Genomic DNA, 18319 nt, shown 5'->3' with positions numbered 1-18319 from the left:
CAGCCTTGGCTTTCCTGGTTTGCTCCCTGCAGGACTGGACCAGCGCAGAATAATCCTCCTTGGAGGTGAATCCCGTCCTCCATCCTTCGTAGGCCTTTCTTTTTAGCCTCAGAAGGTCTGCTAGGTCCCTGGAAAGTCATGGGGGCTGCTGTGTCCTCTTGCTGCCTTTCCTCTGAGATGGAATAGACTTAGCTTGTGCACTGAGTTCGTTGCCTTACTGATTGCCTTGGGTGAAAAGTGATTTCTCAGCAAGTGAAATTGCAGGATAATGCACTCTACGGAAGAGAGACCCGACATTTCTTTCACAACCCGAAAGAAAGCCACCTGGAGCTGGCAGAGACTCCCCCATTGCAGCTGCGCAAGGGCAGTGGAGCTGATAAGATAAAAGACCTGGTCTCATCCTTGGGACAAGCAGCAGGCCAGGAGGGAGAAACTCAGGGCTGTGCTGTGGGGGGTACTCTGAAAACAAGGGGGTTGGGAGAATAACTCTTTAATAAAGTTTATGAAGGAAAAGTCTCGCAGCAGGTATTGATCATGGTAGACGAGTACGAAGCCTCTGCACCAAAACTTCCTAAACCTCCGAATGATGGAAGCTGCAACGGGAGAGAAGCAGAAGTGGAAAACTCTGTTTGTGTCCTGTTAACCCTCCCCCTCAGCAACGCCTCTCTGCCTCCCTGAAACACAGGGCACGGGACTAAAGGGACCCATGCTGTGACCCTGTAAACAGTAGGTCTACATGCATACAACCATTTGGCTCCAGGCGGCTTTGCAGAACTTCTGCATGACTCCCTTCTGCCGGGGGGCTGGCATTGCACCATGGGCACGTGACAGAGGGCAGAAGGTATGGGTATGCCACATACCCCATCTATCATCTTCTATCTTTCAGCGAGCTGGTGTGGTTCTGCCAGCAGGATCTGTAAGTGTGGGCATGCTCATGAGTTTGGTCTTACGTACAGGCAGACAGCTTTATGAGCCTTTTGGACCAGTTTCATGCATAGTGGGTGCAAGAGAAATACCATGACCACAACGGTGGCAGGGGAAGTACCCTGACAGGTAATGCAATTAAAATGGCACTGTTTAATGGAGGGTTGCACCCTTGTTTGCTTGCAGACAGGACTCCCTACAGGAGCCTCACAGTTAGCTTCCCACTGGCCAGCTTCCAGCGGGAGTATCTCAGCTACACGCCAACTTTATGGAAATCAGAGACTCCTCCCTAGCTTGCTCCTGCAACCACTGGAGGAGGTTGAGTGAAACTCGGGGGCATCTGAACCCCAAGTCTCCGGGCTTGGGCCTGCATGTAGGATGCCTGCCACAGGATTTGGAAGTATCTAAAGCCCCAAGCTGGGATGAAGGATGCTTGCTGGTAGTTGGGCCACATGAAGTTCTTGGATGAACTAAATGGATTTGGACCTGATTTAGCTAATTTGACCTGGGACAGGAAAATGCTTCCATTAAAAAATAAATAAATAAAGAGAGAGAAACAGGCAGCTTCTCCCACAATCTGTAACACCAACATCACATCCCCTACCATCTGCTGGTAGGAAATATCCAATGTATCCAAGGCAGCACATGTTTCATGTGGTGCTTTAGACCTTGCAACCTGCCAAAACAAGAGACCATCATTTCAGGGAAGAACGAGGCTTCAATGCACCATTTATTAGTGGTAGGACCCAGCAGCTCCAAACATTTAAGCAGTATGCAAGTCCACGATGAAAGACCAGTACTATCCCAAAGACTTGCATCCATCTGGAAGCAGAACAAGGAAAGCTCTGAGCTGAACCCTGGACCTTAAGAAACACCCCCAGCATGGTAACCAAAGGCCTATTTTATGAACAGTGGAAGAAAACTGAGGGACATGGCTGCAAGTCCCAGTATGCATCAAGGGTAGGAAAGAGAAGGCATTTATCATCTGTATGGGTCATTAGCATTTGCATGGGTCATTAGCTGATCATTAGCAGCTAGCTAGTTACCAGCCAAAAGCAGTTCCCCACTCCCTTCAATAAAGCAATCTAGCTGTAAAACATCTGAAATGGAGACAAAGGAGGTCGGCTGTGGGAGGAGAGCATAGGAAGTCGATCTCCAGTGACAGCGTGCAATATTAAAGTTATGAGCAATACTTGATACTAACATAATCCTAAAAAAAAACTCAAAGGAAAGAGTCAAAGTACTAAGGGGAGGAAAGAGATACAAGCCCATTTCATAAGCAGGGCAGGCAGGGTTAGACCTGGGCATCAGAAGGTGCAAGAGAAAGCTGAGCCCATGGCGAAGCCACCTCTTCTTCTCCCCATAAGGACGGATCACTATGAGACTCCCAAGGGGACCAGAGCTGGTACAGACCTCAACCCTGCCCATCCTCTAACTCCCAAGGACTGCCTCATACAGCGTCTCACCTCTGCTATTTTGTTCGTGTCGTCTCTGCCGGGCCACTCGGGCTCGTACACTTCCTGCAGACACTCTGTCAGCTTCTTGGAGGCCTCGTGCATTGCTAGGAAAGAGGAGAAGGCCATTAGACACAGAAGGGGACAGAGTGGGAGGCCCTCCCTCCTCAGCAACCCGTACTCGTCGGCATGGGATAAGTAATGCTACCCTGCTCCCTGCCTCAGGCAAAATACTCACAAGAACGACCCTTGCTAGTACAGCCTGGATGACAGATATCTCAGGTAAGAAACAAAAGGGAGAGGATGCCCATGCTGCAGTCACCCACCCCCGCAAGTCTGCCGCTCACCCTCACCCAGCAGCATGCAAGACACCCTGCCAACTGGCTGTTTTCTCATCAAGCCGGTCTCATTACAGACACCCCTTGCCACTCGAGGGAGCAAGACAGGAGAAACCAAGCCCCCTGCACCAGAAAACCCATTTAGGAAAGCGGGGAGCACAAGGCAGGCAGAGACGGAGCTGGGAGAGCTCTACTTTGGGCACCAAACGGGGAAAGAGAAACATTTCCATTTGCACAGACGTTACCTTTGACGGAAGTCAGGTAAGTTCGAAGGTCTTTCTGCAGCCTGCTGCCTTCTGACTGTGACGGCAAAGACAAGAGAGCTGGTTACTGCGTGGCGCAAAGGAAGGATTCGTGCAGGACTCGCGTGCGCTGGGGGGCTGAGGAGGAGGAGAGGGGAACACCACCACCCCCCAAGCTGCCCCATACAGCACGATGGCAGAGGAACCAGTTTAGGACTAAGAAATGGTCCATTCAAGCTACGGCAAGACACGCGAGTGCAATGGGCCCCAATCCCCAAAGAGGGAGAAATGCTGTCAGGTTATTACAGGAAGTCCAAAACGTAGGTTGCAGGGGACCTAGCATATAGAGCTGATATACTGACGTCAGGTTTCTGATAAGCTGTTACGATACTGCTGTTACGTCCGCACGGCTCGGGAGCGATGCCGTGCAGCAGAGCCACGGCAACTTTCCCTCTGCCTCACCCAGGCTCAAAGAGAAGTTGAGCTCACTTGTGTCACTACGGGATCACGCCGACTAACAGCTGCATCGCAACAGCTGGCGCACGCTCCCGAGCAAGCGGCAGCTGCTCCTCCCCTTCGAAGCAGTTAAAGGGCACGGCTGTCCATTCCCAAAGCACATCCCTTGTTTTAGGGTTTGTTGGGAACAGCTCAAGTTTTGACGTGCTGATGATGGACACCCTAAACACGGCAGCGTTGAGGACGCTGAGCAGTCCCAATTTCACTTTCCCAAAGCAGCGAAGCGACCGGGAAGCAAAACAATGGGAAAAATTGATCGCTTTTCTTTAAAATTGTATTCCCTTGTTAAACCCGTGTTTTAATGTGTTCAGAAGCTAAGAAACAACCAGCTTTCTGGCTTGATTTTGGGGGTATCACAGCCTGGATGCAGTATGGGAACTGAGATAAGACCGAGGTCTCAGAACCTTTTAGGCTGAAATTTAGACCAAATTTAAACATGTGAACACAGACATGAACACAGGCATGCAGACACGCGCATGCACACACACACACACACACACACACACACACACACACACACACGCAGCTTGACTACTTAGGAAAAGATCAATAATCATGCAGAGCCACATGATTTTTTCCTGACAGAGTTACGTGCTCACTTATTCTCTTCCTACCAATGTGTCATCTGCATTTATACTGTGGAGGCCTAAAAATACAATCAAATCAGACCGGTGGCACTTTATACCATCTGGTGCAAATGTCAGCACGAACACTAGGCAGCAGAGAGGCAGGTCCAGCGTAGCAGAGGCAGTGCGGCGATGTGAGATGGGGAGCCGAGGATGTTTTCTTTGCAGGGATGGGAGCATTTATCAAGACAACATCAGAAATCAATACAGAAGGAAGGACGAGGTGGTGGAGAGAGACAGAGACCTTTGTTGCAAGAGGAAAAGAGAGAGAAGGCCCTTGGGATCCCTGTATCAAATGCCTGCTTTTGATCTTTCCTACCCCGGGGTGCAGCTGTGACACTTCAAAGGGCAGTGCTGGAGGGAGGCTGCTATTCCTTGCACTGTCATCATGCACTTTGTTGCATTTAATTTCCTTTCTTCCTCCCAGTTTACACTTCCCACATGGAGGCCCCAAGTTAACATAGCCTGACTCCCACTCTGTGCTCATGGAGCTCATAGGGCACCTCTGACAGCTGCTTCTAACGTCAAAGCAACTCTTTTCCATCCATCTCCTCCATTGTTCAGGTGCTTACTTCTTGGCCTGGACTTGCCCCCTGTAAAGACAGCTCCGGCCCTTCTCTCGCATCAAGCTGCAGCATGCAGCGAGCTGAGCTTGCATCTGGTATAGATGTCTCACTTCCAGATGTTGATGTGGCCAAACTGAGCACATCTGTGCTAACGACTTCTTCAGCTGCGGACACTGCATCTGCCTGTGCTCGCCAGGCCTCCCAAAGGGACAGACTGGGGCAAGTCTGCACGTCATCCTCCTTCTCCCAACTTGCTGTGCAAGAGGAGGGGAAGGACTGACCATCTGACTGAGCCGGGAGCAGGACAGCAAGGAAGTGAAACCAGCAGAAGGGGACGAGCGGCCACTGCTATTGCAAAAGAGAGCACTTAAAAGGGAGAACTTAAAAACATACGCAGCTTGGCTTAAGGTCTTTGCTTTCATCCTTTTGCTGGACTGGAGCTGGAGGAGGTCCATAAACAAGGAAAGAGGCCGTCAAATCTGCCACCGGAGAAAGGGCAGACAAACCTAGGGTGTTTTAGACGGGCACCTTTCTGCCTTACGTGGGAGTACGTGACCTGACATCCCTTCCAGCCCCGTGACCCTGTGATGAGGGATTTCAGAGGCGCCCCGCTCCCCTACAAAACAGGCTCTTTAGATAAAGTTAGACTGCTGTATTCGTCTCGGCACTGCCAGATTCAAGAGAGACTTGTGCCATGAGAGACTGCACTGAAAAAGCAAAAAAAAAATCTTTCCCAAGCCCCTGTTCAGTGGATCCCAGACTTTGGCTGTGGGCACGGGATCCCCAGCGACTGCCTTTTCAAAAGTCATCTCAAATTTGGGCACCTCCAAATTTTGGCGGTCCAATTTCAGGCCCCAAGAACCAGCAGAACGTCCTTGGGGATAATTCTGCCCCAGTCACTGTGCTCAGGCGTCATAACATCTCAAGCTGCAGAGCTATAAAACAGGGGTTCCCAAAACGAGAGGCTGCACTTGAAAATACAGCCATGTCTGAGCAAGGCCTACCACGACCACAACAGGTAGGACACAAATCCTATCGGGTGCAGGTTTCATCACCCAGTTCCAACGTCCCCGAAGTCAAGCATGAATATGGGGAAGCTCTGAGAAGTTGCTCACAATAAATTTACAACCAGAGGGAAATACTTAGCAAGTGCGTCATGGGAAAGGATTCAGGAAAACTGCGCAACTACTAGTGCATATGATTATATCTGTTACATGTGCACATGAAGACACACCACCGCATGCCAAAGTATTAACAAATGGCAATGGGAAAATATCCCCACCGTCTTTCATCCATCAATGCCCCACGCTTCCTAGTAAGGCCCTCTCCTATACTGTCTAATGCATGTGACCAACCGAGCAACGCAGGATACAGGTAGGAGTGGCCTGCAGGCCCTTCCACAGCTCCTGCCATCCCTCTTAGCAGACAGACAGACCTACACTTGCAACGCATGGTTACTCTTATCCACACCCTCTGAAAGTACCTAGCTGCGCTAGCAGACTCAATATCACTACACCGCATGCTGTAGTTTCCCAGAGTGCTCCACGCTCCCCAAACTTCCCTGAACTTTCAAGGCTTTGGGAATCGGAGGCTCCAATCCAGCCTCACCGCTGGTATTTCCTTCATTTGTCCCATATCCATCGCTGGTTCCACACAGAAGTGGTTTCTTGTATTTAAAAAGCAGCTCACTCGCACATATGGAAAAAGGTGCCGGTGTTTATTATTAGCACTAGCAGTTTGCCAAAGACGTTTGGTGACTGCCTTTCTTGGCTATATACGTTACCTGCTTTCTGCAGGCAGCAATAATGTCTCCCCTTCACATCTGTCCGGACAGGACAGTGCACTGACAGCTCTCAAGGGGGCTGGGCAACCCCCGGAAAGGGATTTTGCAGCACCCCAGTTGAAAATCACTGGCCTAGCAGTAATAGATAGGCATGCAGCGTGTCTGCTCCTTCGAAAACCTTGTTCGCTAATTGTCCGTTTCCTACTCCAAATGATAAGCACAGTTTGATTTAAGAAACCTGGCTGGTCATGCTACTCTTCCCTACCCACCGGACACATCTACGCGTGCACTTTAACGAGCATTAGCCTATTTTAATGCATATTAAAGCATCACAAAACAACCATGCAGTTTTGCTAATGCACATTAAAATAAGCTACTGCACCTTTTTCTAGTACTTCATAGTGGAGGTACTCAATTTAATGCACATTAAGAAAAGCACATTAATGAACCCATGCAAAGACTCTAAAGGAAGAGCTGCAGGTGGTGAACCAAGCTGGACCTGTAAAGTAAGAGCCATTGATCCACAGGAAACTTGGGCTGATCTAAGAGCAGAAAAATTGCAGAGGGAAAAGGTGCAAGACCTGACATTAGAGGGGGTGAACTCAGACCAACCAGAGAAAAAGAGGTGCAGCTAGTTCTGCAACTGTGACAGCCTCGTCTCCGGCGCGTTCCCTTAGTTGGGCCTGCAAAACCAGCAAGCGTCTCAGCTTTGTGCGTATAAAACAATATGTCCCCCAGTTCTGGAGGATGTCACTATGGAGGTCCACTGAAAATTTGGTCCTAAAAGTCACTTCTCAGAACTTTTGAGGCCTTTTGCAGGAGATTCCCAGCCAGAGTACCCATCTAACTGACTGTGCACGAACGGCAAGAGTTAGCTCGAGCCCAGCACTGATGCAACATCTAGGAGAGGATGGAAGGCTCCAAGGGACTCGTTCAGTGGGTCAAGGCCAAATTTAGCCCACCGCAAGGAGAAGGTAAAACTGACCAGCCATGCTGCCTGTCAGGCCCTCGCAGGCCCGGTCTGTGAGGACATCTGTAGCCCCACAGAAGCAGAGCTGTGTTCAGCTCATGTGTCACGTAGCAGAACCCATCTGTTGAAGGAGAGGGGCTGTTACCATTCACAGACCGCAGGGAGATATTCTTGTACCGCTCTGAATGGACACAGGAGGTATACAAAGCACGGTACCCTTCCCCGTGCCCACCCAGCTGCCATCTGGGGAAACCACAGGATGCCTCCAGTGAAGGAGAGAGCTCGTTTTACACTTATCCTATATCCACAAATAGCCTGTGCATAGCACAGCAACTGATGTGACCCCTCTCGTGGGCACCACGTGCAATCAAGAGACACAAGTGCCGTCAAGTTATCTTTGGCGGTCCCCTCTCCTGCCACCTGCTTCAAGACTATTCTGGACACACCCAAGCCAATTCCAGCCTCAGGGAGTGCCAGCCTGGACACCGATCTTCTGCAAGACATCAGAGGCCTGAGTTGCGATGTGCAATAGGCTTATCTGCAAGGAAAGGCCACAGAAATCTCACAATATGCACAAGAGGAAGAGTCCGTTTCCAACCCTGGCTGAGCCAGCAGAATATGAATTACTCAGCCCCAGACATTCTCCAAAATGCTGGCAAATTGAGCACAATTATTGCTACGGCACTCCCCGTGAAACAGCCATCGCCCCGCTTGGCTTTACAGTTGGGGAAACGAAGGGGCAAAGAGATGAAAGAGCGACTCTCCAGAGGCTGTATAGTAAGTCAGTGGCCGTCCCTGGTATCCAAACATTCAACTAAATGGCACAATTCATGTGGTCCTGCCCCCACGAGTGGAGAGCCGAGATGCTCTCATCTGCGGTGAGACTGATGCTGAAAGGTAAATGCTTTTCTGCTCGTCTTTGATGCACCCTGCTTCGGGAGGTTGAAAAGTCCCACTGCAACCCTATTTACGGGTCTGAGGTGGTCTTGGCACTTCTTCTAGGAAGGCTGAATAACTCCATGACCGCTTATGGCTGGTCTAGCTATAGAAAACAAAAGCAGGGATAAGTCACACCTCAGGATGTTGTGCAAGCAGGAGGGACTCAGAGAGAAACAGCTCTACCCCATACACTTTGCCCCTTTGCCTCAGTCAGTGAAAGTGGATTTTGTACTTCCTTCCAGAGTATCAGCTATGGCCACTGCCCAGGAAAGGACAGGGGTCTCCAGGGATCAATATCTTGATTTTGTAAGCCAAGTCCTAACACCTCGCCAGACTTAAGTAACCAGCAGTAAAAAAGGGATGCATTTCAGCTGGAAAGGCCTGTGACATTCATGGATGTGATGGGATCGCAACTCTGCATCTCGCTGTGCGCCGGGTACAAGGCAGCAACAGTCGGCCCCGGATATGTTCAGGGACCAGTTGCCTTGCACATCCTATTAGATTTTTCTCTTGCTCATTTCAATGGATCTGGGCCTGGGAGACTGGCTGCAGAAAGGTAGCCCCTATGCTGACAAGGTGAGACGCAGAACGGGTTTCCAGAGTGGGGAATACACGCATGTGCTGGCAGCAAGGGCAGCTGTATATGGAGATGGGCCCCCTCCTCCCAGGGATCCAGGGACAGAGGTGGAGTGGTAGAAGAAAGCCCTGTGGACCCAAGAAAGGGGGCCAGACAGAGCAGCTGATGGGAGGGGGGGCGGCAGCAGGGCTTGGTCAGAAAAAGCAAAGAGATGCTAGAACTACTGTCTGGCCCTTCTGTCCCCAGGATAAATTAAAGCCTTTCTGATGTTTGCGAAAACCCCAGCTGCAGACTTGTCCCATCCCAGCCTGGACTTGAAGGTGTGAATTGACAGCCCTTCACCACTGGCCTGGGACACCATCCTCCAGCCTAGCAGGAGGCCTTCATGCAAGCTTTCCCCTCCTCCAGGTACACCCACTGCTGTCAGGCCCAGGCCCCTATGACCCTCGCTGCAGTTCACCGGCCCCCTCAATTACTGTGGGAGGAGGCTTGGGCGTCGCACTCAACTCGATCAGCCCTTCCCCATAAGCCACTCGCTTTATGTGGCTAGAAGTCCTCCAACATCCCTCCAGTCTAAAATACAAAAGAAAAGTTCTAGGTCAAGGATGCACCTGGTTTGGGAGGGGATGCCTCTGTAAGCAGCTTAAATATCAACGTTTTTTTCTACTGTGTGGCACAAATAACTTTACTTTTTTGAAACACAACAATGAACTACAGACACACACACACACACACACACACACACAGTTATTTGTACTTGGCACACAAATACTATACAAGGAAGAGAAAGGAAGCCATGCACTGGGCTTGATCAGCCTTGCCAGCATATTTCCATTTTCCCCTTTTATGCTATTTTTGGTTGCACGTCACCCAGCTTTGGTAAGTGAAACTACCCACTGCTCAGTGTCCAAGTCTCTTCCACTTGCACTGTAGTAACGCTCCTGCTGTAACCTGGTTTCCAGCAGGACACAGACTCGTACAGCAAACCGGTTTTTAATTGAAACGTACTAAGAAAAGTTTTCCGATAGGAATATTTCTCATCGCAGTTGATTTTATGAAACCTAAATTTTGGGGCTGACCTGGTTCATATGTGGTTATCAGCTAGGAAACTGAAAGAGAAGTGCGATGGCGATGTGATGTATACGAGCAGCAAGTGGATCGGGGTGGGTGGGTGACTTGTATAGGACTCTGGATCCAGGTGTGTGGGCCTTAATTGCCTGTGTGCTTCCAACAGCCCCCTGCAACGCAAGGGCCCCATGCGCAATTGCACATCTCCAATTAGCTTACCAGCTGTTTGTTGAAGTTCTGCACGCACTGTTCAAATTGCTCATCTTTTGTTTCGTCTGCTTTCCCGAGCTTCTGGAGGACCTGCGGGAAAGGAACAAGACAGGGCTTAAACACGGTGCTCACATGACCACAACAAGAGGGTTAAGAGGCAGGTGCCAACCGTTGCAACCAGACAGGAACAGAGGAGAGAAAATCATTTCTCTTGCTTTTATTGCTCAGCATTTCGTGGTTGGACACGAGACAAAAAACTGAGTCAGGATGAACTCACTCAGCTGGGAAAGCTGTAGCAGAGAGCGAGCGGCCTGGGATTCACCTTCCCGTTTCAGGAAGGAGGGAGAATGAGTCAATAGAAACAGGCTTCCTCTTTATTAAGGCAGAGCTGGCGAAAGCGGGAGGACTGCGAATGCTAACCCCCAGGTTGCAAAGTTACTGAGTGGGTCACGTGAGCAAACAGGCTTTTGCACTCACTTTGCACAAGTCCAAATGACTGTGCAAGGCGGCACGGTGCACACAATCCAGTCCAGCCCAAGGAGACTCTTTTTTTCCTCTTCCCAGGACTGTGCTTATCCCCCAAAAGGGAAGGCAAATCTGAATCCTATACAAGGAAAAGGAAGGACATGAAGGGAAAACTAAGCTTGCAAGCAATTAATCATAGACATTTTAGAAATCAGAACTGAAGGTCTGGAAGGGACCTTGAAAGATCAAGTTCAACCCCCCTGCTCTGGGCAGGGATGCTGCCGAGATCGGATGATCCCAGCGAGGGGCATGTCCAGCCTCCATCAACTTGGCTGATCATCACCGGCAAGGAGGCTCCTATCCACACCTTTATGTGGGGCCAGAGGTACGAGGCGGCCTGCCAGGCCTTCACCACTCTACGAACACCCACCCACAATCATTACCGACACCAGCAACCGCCTGCTTTTTCCAGACACGAGCAATGCAGCTCTCCCCGGGCTGAGTGAGCCCTTATCTGGACACTTGTCTTATCAAGGGTTTCCTTTTAACAGGCTCTCTGCACAGGCAAGGGTTGCCTTGGGGCTCTGAACAAGCCACATCCGGCAGGAAAGGAAGGGAGACCCCGATAAAGAGTGTGCCACACGCACAGATTTCAGCTGCGGGGAAGACCAGAACTGGTTCGGCACCGCTCGCAGGGCAGGTCAAAGGTCCGTGGCAGGGGTAAAGGGGGCATGAATTCAGCCAGCCCCAGTCCATTAAACAGTATCTCTTTGTTAAGCAAAAATATGGTGTCTGCAAAAAGATCGACACACGTGGCCCTCCAAGGACGCTCGTTCCCTGCGCATACGACTCCACGGCAGGAGGCAGTGGCTGGCCACGGCCACAACACGCACATTGCCAAACGGCACCGTCTGCTTCAGGATCAACCCACCAATCTCTCCCACCTGTAGTAAAAACTGCTCAGGATGAGCAAGGCAGGGAGGAAAACCTCCCGGCCCAAAGAGTGCTATTAAGCTATGCACCTTTGCTGGGGAACGATCGACCAGACCACCAGCAGTATCGCTTGGCCCTTCATCCATCCATATGCTTGACTTCTGGATCCCTTGGGCCAGGGCTGGTACTCCTCAGCCTCCAGGAAAGCTGCTTCCAGGACCGAGCAAAAAAGCAGCAGTCTTGGATCTATCCAGCTGCCTGGGCTGCACACCTTGCTGCATCCTACCGCTAGCATGCCAGCCCAGCTCGAGTGCTAAGAGGTAGAAGCACAGACTGCCTCTGCCTCTCCCCGACTCCAGGACAGGCCGAGGTTTCCCAGTCCATACAGGGAACAACACCGGAGTCCACACAGCCTCAAAAACAGGTGAGCAGGGAAAGACCCAACCTGTTGTGGGTAAGCTGACATGCATGGAGCAGGGAACTGGAATAATTCCCCGAAGGATAATACTGAGAAGGTGGGGCGGGGGTGCAGCTGCTGTTTCCTGCAGCAGGGCTAAGACGACTTCGGTGCTGCATGAGCGGGGCAGACAAACCCCAGGAGGCATCTTTGTTTTTAGCACAACGTCTAGTGCAGCAATCCTTTGCGCGCTCTCTGGCTGGCCCATCTCCTTAACAGCCAGGTGGATTAAATTAGCCCTCTGCTGACACAGCCCGTTGCAATGGCCTGTAACCTTCATCTCCCCAAGGTCACAGGCAGCAGGCAGGTACGGTAACTCGGACGGGAGAAGCGCGCGACAAATCTGCTTAGTCATTTAGCACCTGGTCCGCCTTCTCCCCTCTTCAAGCTGTGCCAAGATTATCTAGGTCAGAGTCGTGGCATTTTGCTCTCCAGCTGCTCATAAACCTTCCCACGTGGGAATCTCAGGGGTGTTCATGCAAAAGCAAGAGGGAGAAAAAAAAATACCCCAGAAAAACCCCCCACACACGACTCAACAACATCTTGCTTAATGACAATGGATTCAGCCAAGGACCGCCAAAAAGGTAGAAGCACGAGCTCATATGGCTGGAGCCACGGGAGTCACTAGACCAGGGCGGGCAATTATTTTGGGCCAGGGCCACTTACTGAGTTTTGGCAAGCTGTTGAGGGCCACGTTTCCTGGTACCGGGAAGCAGGAACAGCCTCATGGTCCCAGGCCAGAAGCCTCTGCTAGGCAGGGGTTTCTGGTTGGTGAGGCAGAGCTGGGCAGGCCTTGCTGCTGGGTCCTGCCACCAGTTTCCTCTGGGCCCTACTGCCCCTGCGTCCTGTCATCTTTGACAGGCAGCTAGGAGCACATAAATATTACTTTTCTAAATTTTTAGGGGCCCCGTAGGCCAGACAGAATGGCCTGGAGGGCCGGATCTGGCCCCTGGGCCGTATTTTGCCCACCCCTGCACAAGAACAAGAAGCCCCGACATGTTCTGCAGACTGGATGTGCAGGAGGACGTGCAGTGAGCTTAAAATGGGCTACTGGAGGCAAACTGTGGTGCTGAGGATAGAGGGCCAAGGGTATGGCTCCCTTCCCACCCTCCCCAGATCTAACAACCAAACCCAGGAGTCTAGTCCCCATCTCTGCATTGGACTATCCTGATGCTGTAGGACACGATATCAGGTCCATGGGCTGATCTTCCCATTACGGCAGTCCTGAAAAATGTGCCTGCAAAAAAGGATTTTCTCTAAGGATCTAACCCAGTCGCAGGGCAGCAGACAGCATGGCTCTCCAGGGTGCTCTGCCAAGAGCATTTTGCTCTAAAGAATGAGGGTAGGGCAGTCTGGACCTCTCCCTTTCTACATATTTCAACCAGAGAGATGGACAAATCCATCTCTGGTTGTTATCCAAAGCTGTCGCATCACAGAGGAACGTGAACCAGAAACTCAACTGCCCAAGCCAAGAGGCTAGCGAAAGCTGGGGGAGCAACAGCAAGAAAAGGGATGGTGTATGGACCAAAGGGAACCGCTTCAACCTGTCAGCAAGAGGCCCAATCTTGCGGAGATAGAGCTCTGAAAGCAGAGCAGATAATCAGGCAGGGCAGGGAGCAGAAAGCAGAGTAGTAGATCAGGCAGGGGAAGGGGATCAAAGAGGCAGGCAGGAAGGACACCATTTGTGGCACACCTGCCAGCAAGGTTACCCCACACTGTACTATTTCATTCTGTACCTGCCGACAGGGAATCCAAATCCCTGGAAAGAGGGAGGGGAAAAAAAAAAAAATAATAATCAAGAGAAGGGTTGCTGATACCGAGGCCCCAGGTGGGTTACGGTGAACAGAGCCATGGTGCTTGTGGGACTGCAAGAGGAGCAGAGGCCGCTGCAAGGTTTCAAAGGTTTAAAACAGATGTTCCCACATGCAAAACACTCCACATACTCGTCTCGGGGAGACATGAGGAGCAGCGACGGAGTGACCTTGCACCTGCACACCGGGCATTTCCAACATGCAACGCTTCTCATGCAGAAGCCGCTAATCGAATACCAAGTCCCTCTGGTTTCCCCAGACAGCAGCAAGTTCCTGCCCCCTCTTCCCAGAGGCCCCTTTTCAGGTGCTGCTAGAAATCCTGCGCTCTTGATCGCTCCGGCTCATTTCCCAGGCTCTTCCTCACCAGCGCCTTGGTGCCAGGTCGAGGGCAGGAAGTGTTTGGCGCTGCCCAGCAGCGACCAAGGGTCACCTCCTCTGCAAGGCATGACAGGCAGAGGAGAGGAATCTACTCAGGAAAACCTAGAGAAGGAAATGGGGTCAAAAAAGGGTGTTGAAGCTTAATTGCAAGAAGCCAACCCTGCAAGGGGGACCACAAAAAGGAAGGACACCATGAACTGTTCTCTAGAGCCCCCCATATTCAGGGAAGAAATATTGCACAGATGCCAACAAAACGAGGGGAGACGTCGGCCACGAGCAGAAGGGAGTGCCCCGAGCGTGGAGAGGAAACCCCCCCAGGGTGGGGTAGTTTGTTTGACCTTCCCACATGAACACTCCCAATTAATCAGCTCCCTGCACATTGCCCAGCCCAAATTCAGAATGACTGTGGCCACAGCAAGCACATAGCTATGGGTGTAGGAAGCCAGCAACATGTGTCCAAGCCGGCCATTAATAACCCATGAGTTCATAGCACGACTCCCCTCCCCAGGGGACACGGGTGCTGTCATAGGGCAGGCTATTCCTGGTCAGCCACCAGTGCCAGCTCCCCACCCTCCCCTGAAGGACAGCATTAATACCTTGGCTCACCGCAAAGCCCGATCAAGTTAGAATGGAAATTTCAGGCCCTTTATAGCTATTAAAGGAGCCATTTTGCTACTGCAGAAACCCTAAGAGTTAGGATCCCAACAGACCCAGAAGGGAGGCCAGACAGCCACGCACCCAAAAAAACCCCAAACCAGTCCAATCTTCAACTCCCACCAACAGCAGAAGGATTTCAGAAAAGGCTGAGACGGTCGTGTCCAACTTGACCATCTCAGATTTAAAAACAAAACCCAAAGGCGCTCTCCGTGCCTTAGTTTTCTCTGCTGTGGAACGGGAGCAACAGACTGCCTTCCCCTTCACGGGGCTCGACTGATGTTTCAGAAGCACGTTCAGCCCCTCAGATGCAAGAGGAGAGAAGAGCAAAGGTTTCTTTAATTACATGAATGAGTGTGTCAGACTCCCCGGCGGGATTATTTGCAGTAAAATGCCTCTTTATCTCCTTTTCATGGGTCCAAGTCATCTTTTCTTAGGTAAGGGAAACAAATTTTGCTTTCCAGCCGACAAACTCTTGAGTTCTGGGAGCCACTGAGCACTCACACGCTCCCCACTGCGCCATCAGCACCACAATACAAGCCTTGCATACCAAAACGATGCCCAGAAGGATACCTACATGATTTTTTTTTTGCCCAAAGCCCCAGTGGCAACTACATAAGACATCATTTGGCTTAGAGGATCTCTATTTCTGGTGCTGATGTGTTAAAAGTAAAGTATTAAGACCCTGAGATGAATGCACTGGCAAGTCCTTTGCACATCTCCCTTTGTCAGTGACCTGGAAAAGATTAAAAACCCTGCTGCAGGCCTGCGATCCTTCCCAAGAAGATAACACCCAGAATACAGGGTGCATTTGTACCAGATCAGGACACCGCTAGTACAGTTCTCAAAAAACAGCTTAAATCCCACATCTGATATCCGACTTGCACCACATCTAGATTGGTGCAAACTCCCCTCCGCGTTTTGAACGTGGGCTTGGGGCAAGAAACACACACACCTAAACCCTCGTTGGACTTCCACAAGGACAGGGGCATCAAATGTTGCCCTTTGCACCTCGGAAAAATCGCCCCCTCGTTCCCCTGATCATCTGTTTAGAGAACAGCTCGATTTTCTGCATCTGAGCCCAACACAGTGAAGTCTTTCAGTGAAACAATGGAACAAAGGCACATGGATGTCAGGGAGGGGGGCGGATTTCAGTGCCTCCAACGCTGCATTTTAAGCCCAGAATTTATTCCCAGGGCTATGCAATCAGAGAGAGTCTTTCATCGGGAGGAGGAAAGGCAATGTCGAGCTTGGCAGAGACAAAGCATTTCCTACAGCTTCCTATTTGTAGCCAAGGTCCATTCGAGTCCAGAGCAAAGCCCCGGGCAAGCGCGATGGGAGGAAGGACGCTCCAGTGAATCACACACTCAGGGTGAAATGCTCGGCTCCACTTCCTTTGGGGCCAAAGGCAAATCGCTTAATCTCTCTGTACCTCCGTGGGGGTGGGGGTGGGGGTGGAGGGGAGGGTTATAATGACAAATACATTACAGGTTGAGAGATCTTCCGATGTCGTTACACAGGCTGGGACCATTCATGCCCCTTGGCCTCCGATGGGAGGCATCTGCCCCGACGTGCCAGTCCACTCCCAGGTCCCTTAAATGCGGATATTTGCAATTGTCACTCTTCTGGGAGCCCATTCTGGCTTCTCTGGGCACTGATACTGCCCAACGGATGGTATCACCAGGTTATCCAACACCATAACAAAAAAAACGTTCAACTTCCAGCTGCATCTAGGAGTTTCATTGGATCCAGTCGCTAAGTCAGATCCAATTTTCTACAGCTCCAAAATTGTACAGACTACTGGGACAAGTCAAGGGTTTCATTCTTGTAGCACTCTCACGAGCAGGGATCCGGGTTTTCTGTTTATGGAGAAAACCTGATTCTACCCTTTTGTGGAGGAAAACGCAGCTTTCTCATTTTAAACAGAGAAATCCCGCGGGTTTTTTGCAGTTTTGCAACGAGCTTTCTGCACGCCTGCAAGGGGCGCTGCCCTGGACATGCATCCCCTGTCCGTATAGCAGTAGTGGGGGGGGGTGACACAGGGTTGTGCCCCTCACTGCTGCCGCACGGGCAGGGGACGCGTTCCCGGGGCAGCTCGCCGCAAAGCCGTCCTTCCCACTGCCAGAGATGCACCTGCAACTTCCAGCTGCATGATGTATGGACGTCCCTGCATTTCAGTCCCTCCTAGGTTTCGCTCCACATTGCCTTTCTCTGCAGTGCTCTCTAGAAAATACTTTCACGGTAGGATGGGAAGCCACCGTGAGAGTGGCAGATAACAGGGGCGAAATATCTGAGAGCCAGCACAAAAACCGTGGGTCTGCTCAGATCTGCATGTGGAAATAGGCATTAGATGGGATAGGAAAGGACATGCACTTGAACAACAATTTCCACTTTCCTGGTTGTCTGGGCCTATAAAACAAGCAGAAGCCCCCAATTTGGGACTGCACCTTTCCTGCAGGATAAAGGACGATCATCATCACCACCAATACTACTAATAATACCAATACTACTACTACTAATAATAATAATAATATACTCCCACTGAGCTTCAGAGATTTTAGGTGGCTTGAAAAAGGGAAGGGCAAAATGCCAAATCTCTAGATCAGCTGTTGATGGGCTTAGCTCATTTTGAAAGGAGACTAGAGATCTTGCCTTACATGGATGACTCCCTTCATGTGCACACCCTACTCAACTGAGATCTCCAGGATTACAAGGAGGTGCTTTTCCCTACCAACACCCACCAGCATGGGAACGTGGTCAGGACCCGATAGCTTTTTCTTGGTAATTTTCCTTCAGGCGCTACCTGAGCTTTGTTCTTTTTTTCCTACTGCTTGGAGATCCCGGAGCCAAACTCTGACCCATTAAGCAGAAAGGCTGCCATCCCAAACAATAAAGGGCGCACTTTGAGATGAGCTGGTCCCAACCCCTGTACAAGTGACATCTCATCTCTCCCTGCCTTTGGGACTTGGACACACTGCCATCTCTACTGCAGCCAAGATGTTCCTTGATCAATCAACGCTCCTGCCCTTCTGCACATGCAAAAAAACAGTATGCCAACTCTGAGCTATTGTTTGGCACTGCACGTGGTCAGGTCACCTGCCTAGCGCTCAGCACTCTGGAGTTTATTTTTGATATTGAGATATATAGGGAGATCCTGTTCCTGCCCAGGAGAGCATGCAATCCAAACAGAACTCCAGGGCATTATGCAAGTTGCTTCCATTCACCAACAAGGAAGAGCAAGTGCTCCGTGTTCAGTCTCGGGTTCATATGAAAATGGTCCCGCTCACTTGCTTAGCAAATGCAGTTTTGCATTCTGCAAATGAAGCCGAGGCCGCTCTGCAGGAAACAAAGCTCTTCCTTCGCACTGGATGCGCTCCCAGCACCGCACCTCCTTGATCCTTGGAGAAC

General features: G+C 50.8%; 1 protein-coding gene across 7 annotated transcripts in view; it reads right to left on the bottom strand.

Moving 5' to 3' along the window:
- Positions 1-18319, bottom strand: part of BIN1 (bridging integrator 1) — a 119979-nt gene that overhangs the window by 56708 nt on the left and 44952 nt on the right. For all 7 annotated transcript variants that reach the window (XM_019553699.1, XM_019553695.1, XM_019553696.1 and 4 more), the window contains exons 2-4: positions 10223-10303; positions 2962-3016; positions 2391-2485 (exon numbers count right to left, since the gene is read on the bottom strand). In XM_019553699.1, coding sequence (XP_019409244.1) covers positions 2391-2485; positions 2962-3016; positions 10223-10303 — 231 coding nt within the window. The remainder of the gene's footprint in view (positions 1-2390; positions 2486-2961; positions 3017-10222; positions 10304-18319) is intronic.

Source organism: Crocodylus porosus, unplaced genomic scaffold (assembly GCF_001723895.1).
Source record: "Crocodylus porosus isolate Cpor-Errol unplaced genomic scaffold, CroPor_comp1, whole genome shotgun sequence".
Taxonomy (NCBI): domain Eukaryota; kingdom Metazoa; phylum Chordata; order Crocodylia; family Crocodylidae; genus Crocodylus; species Crocodylus porosus.
Note: the sequence above shows the minus strand (reverse complement) of the source record. Positions and strands in the feature narration are given on the sequence as shown.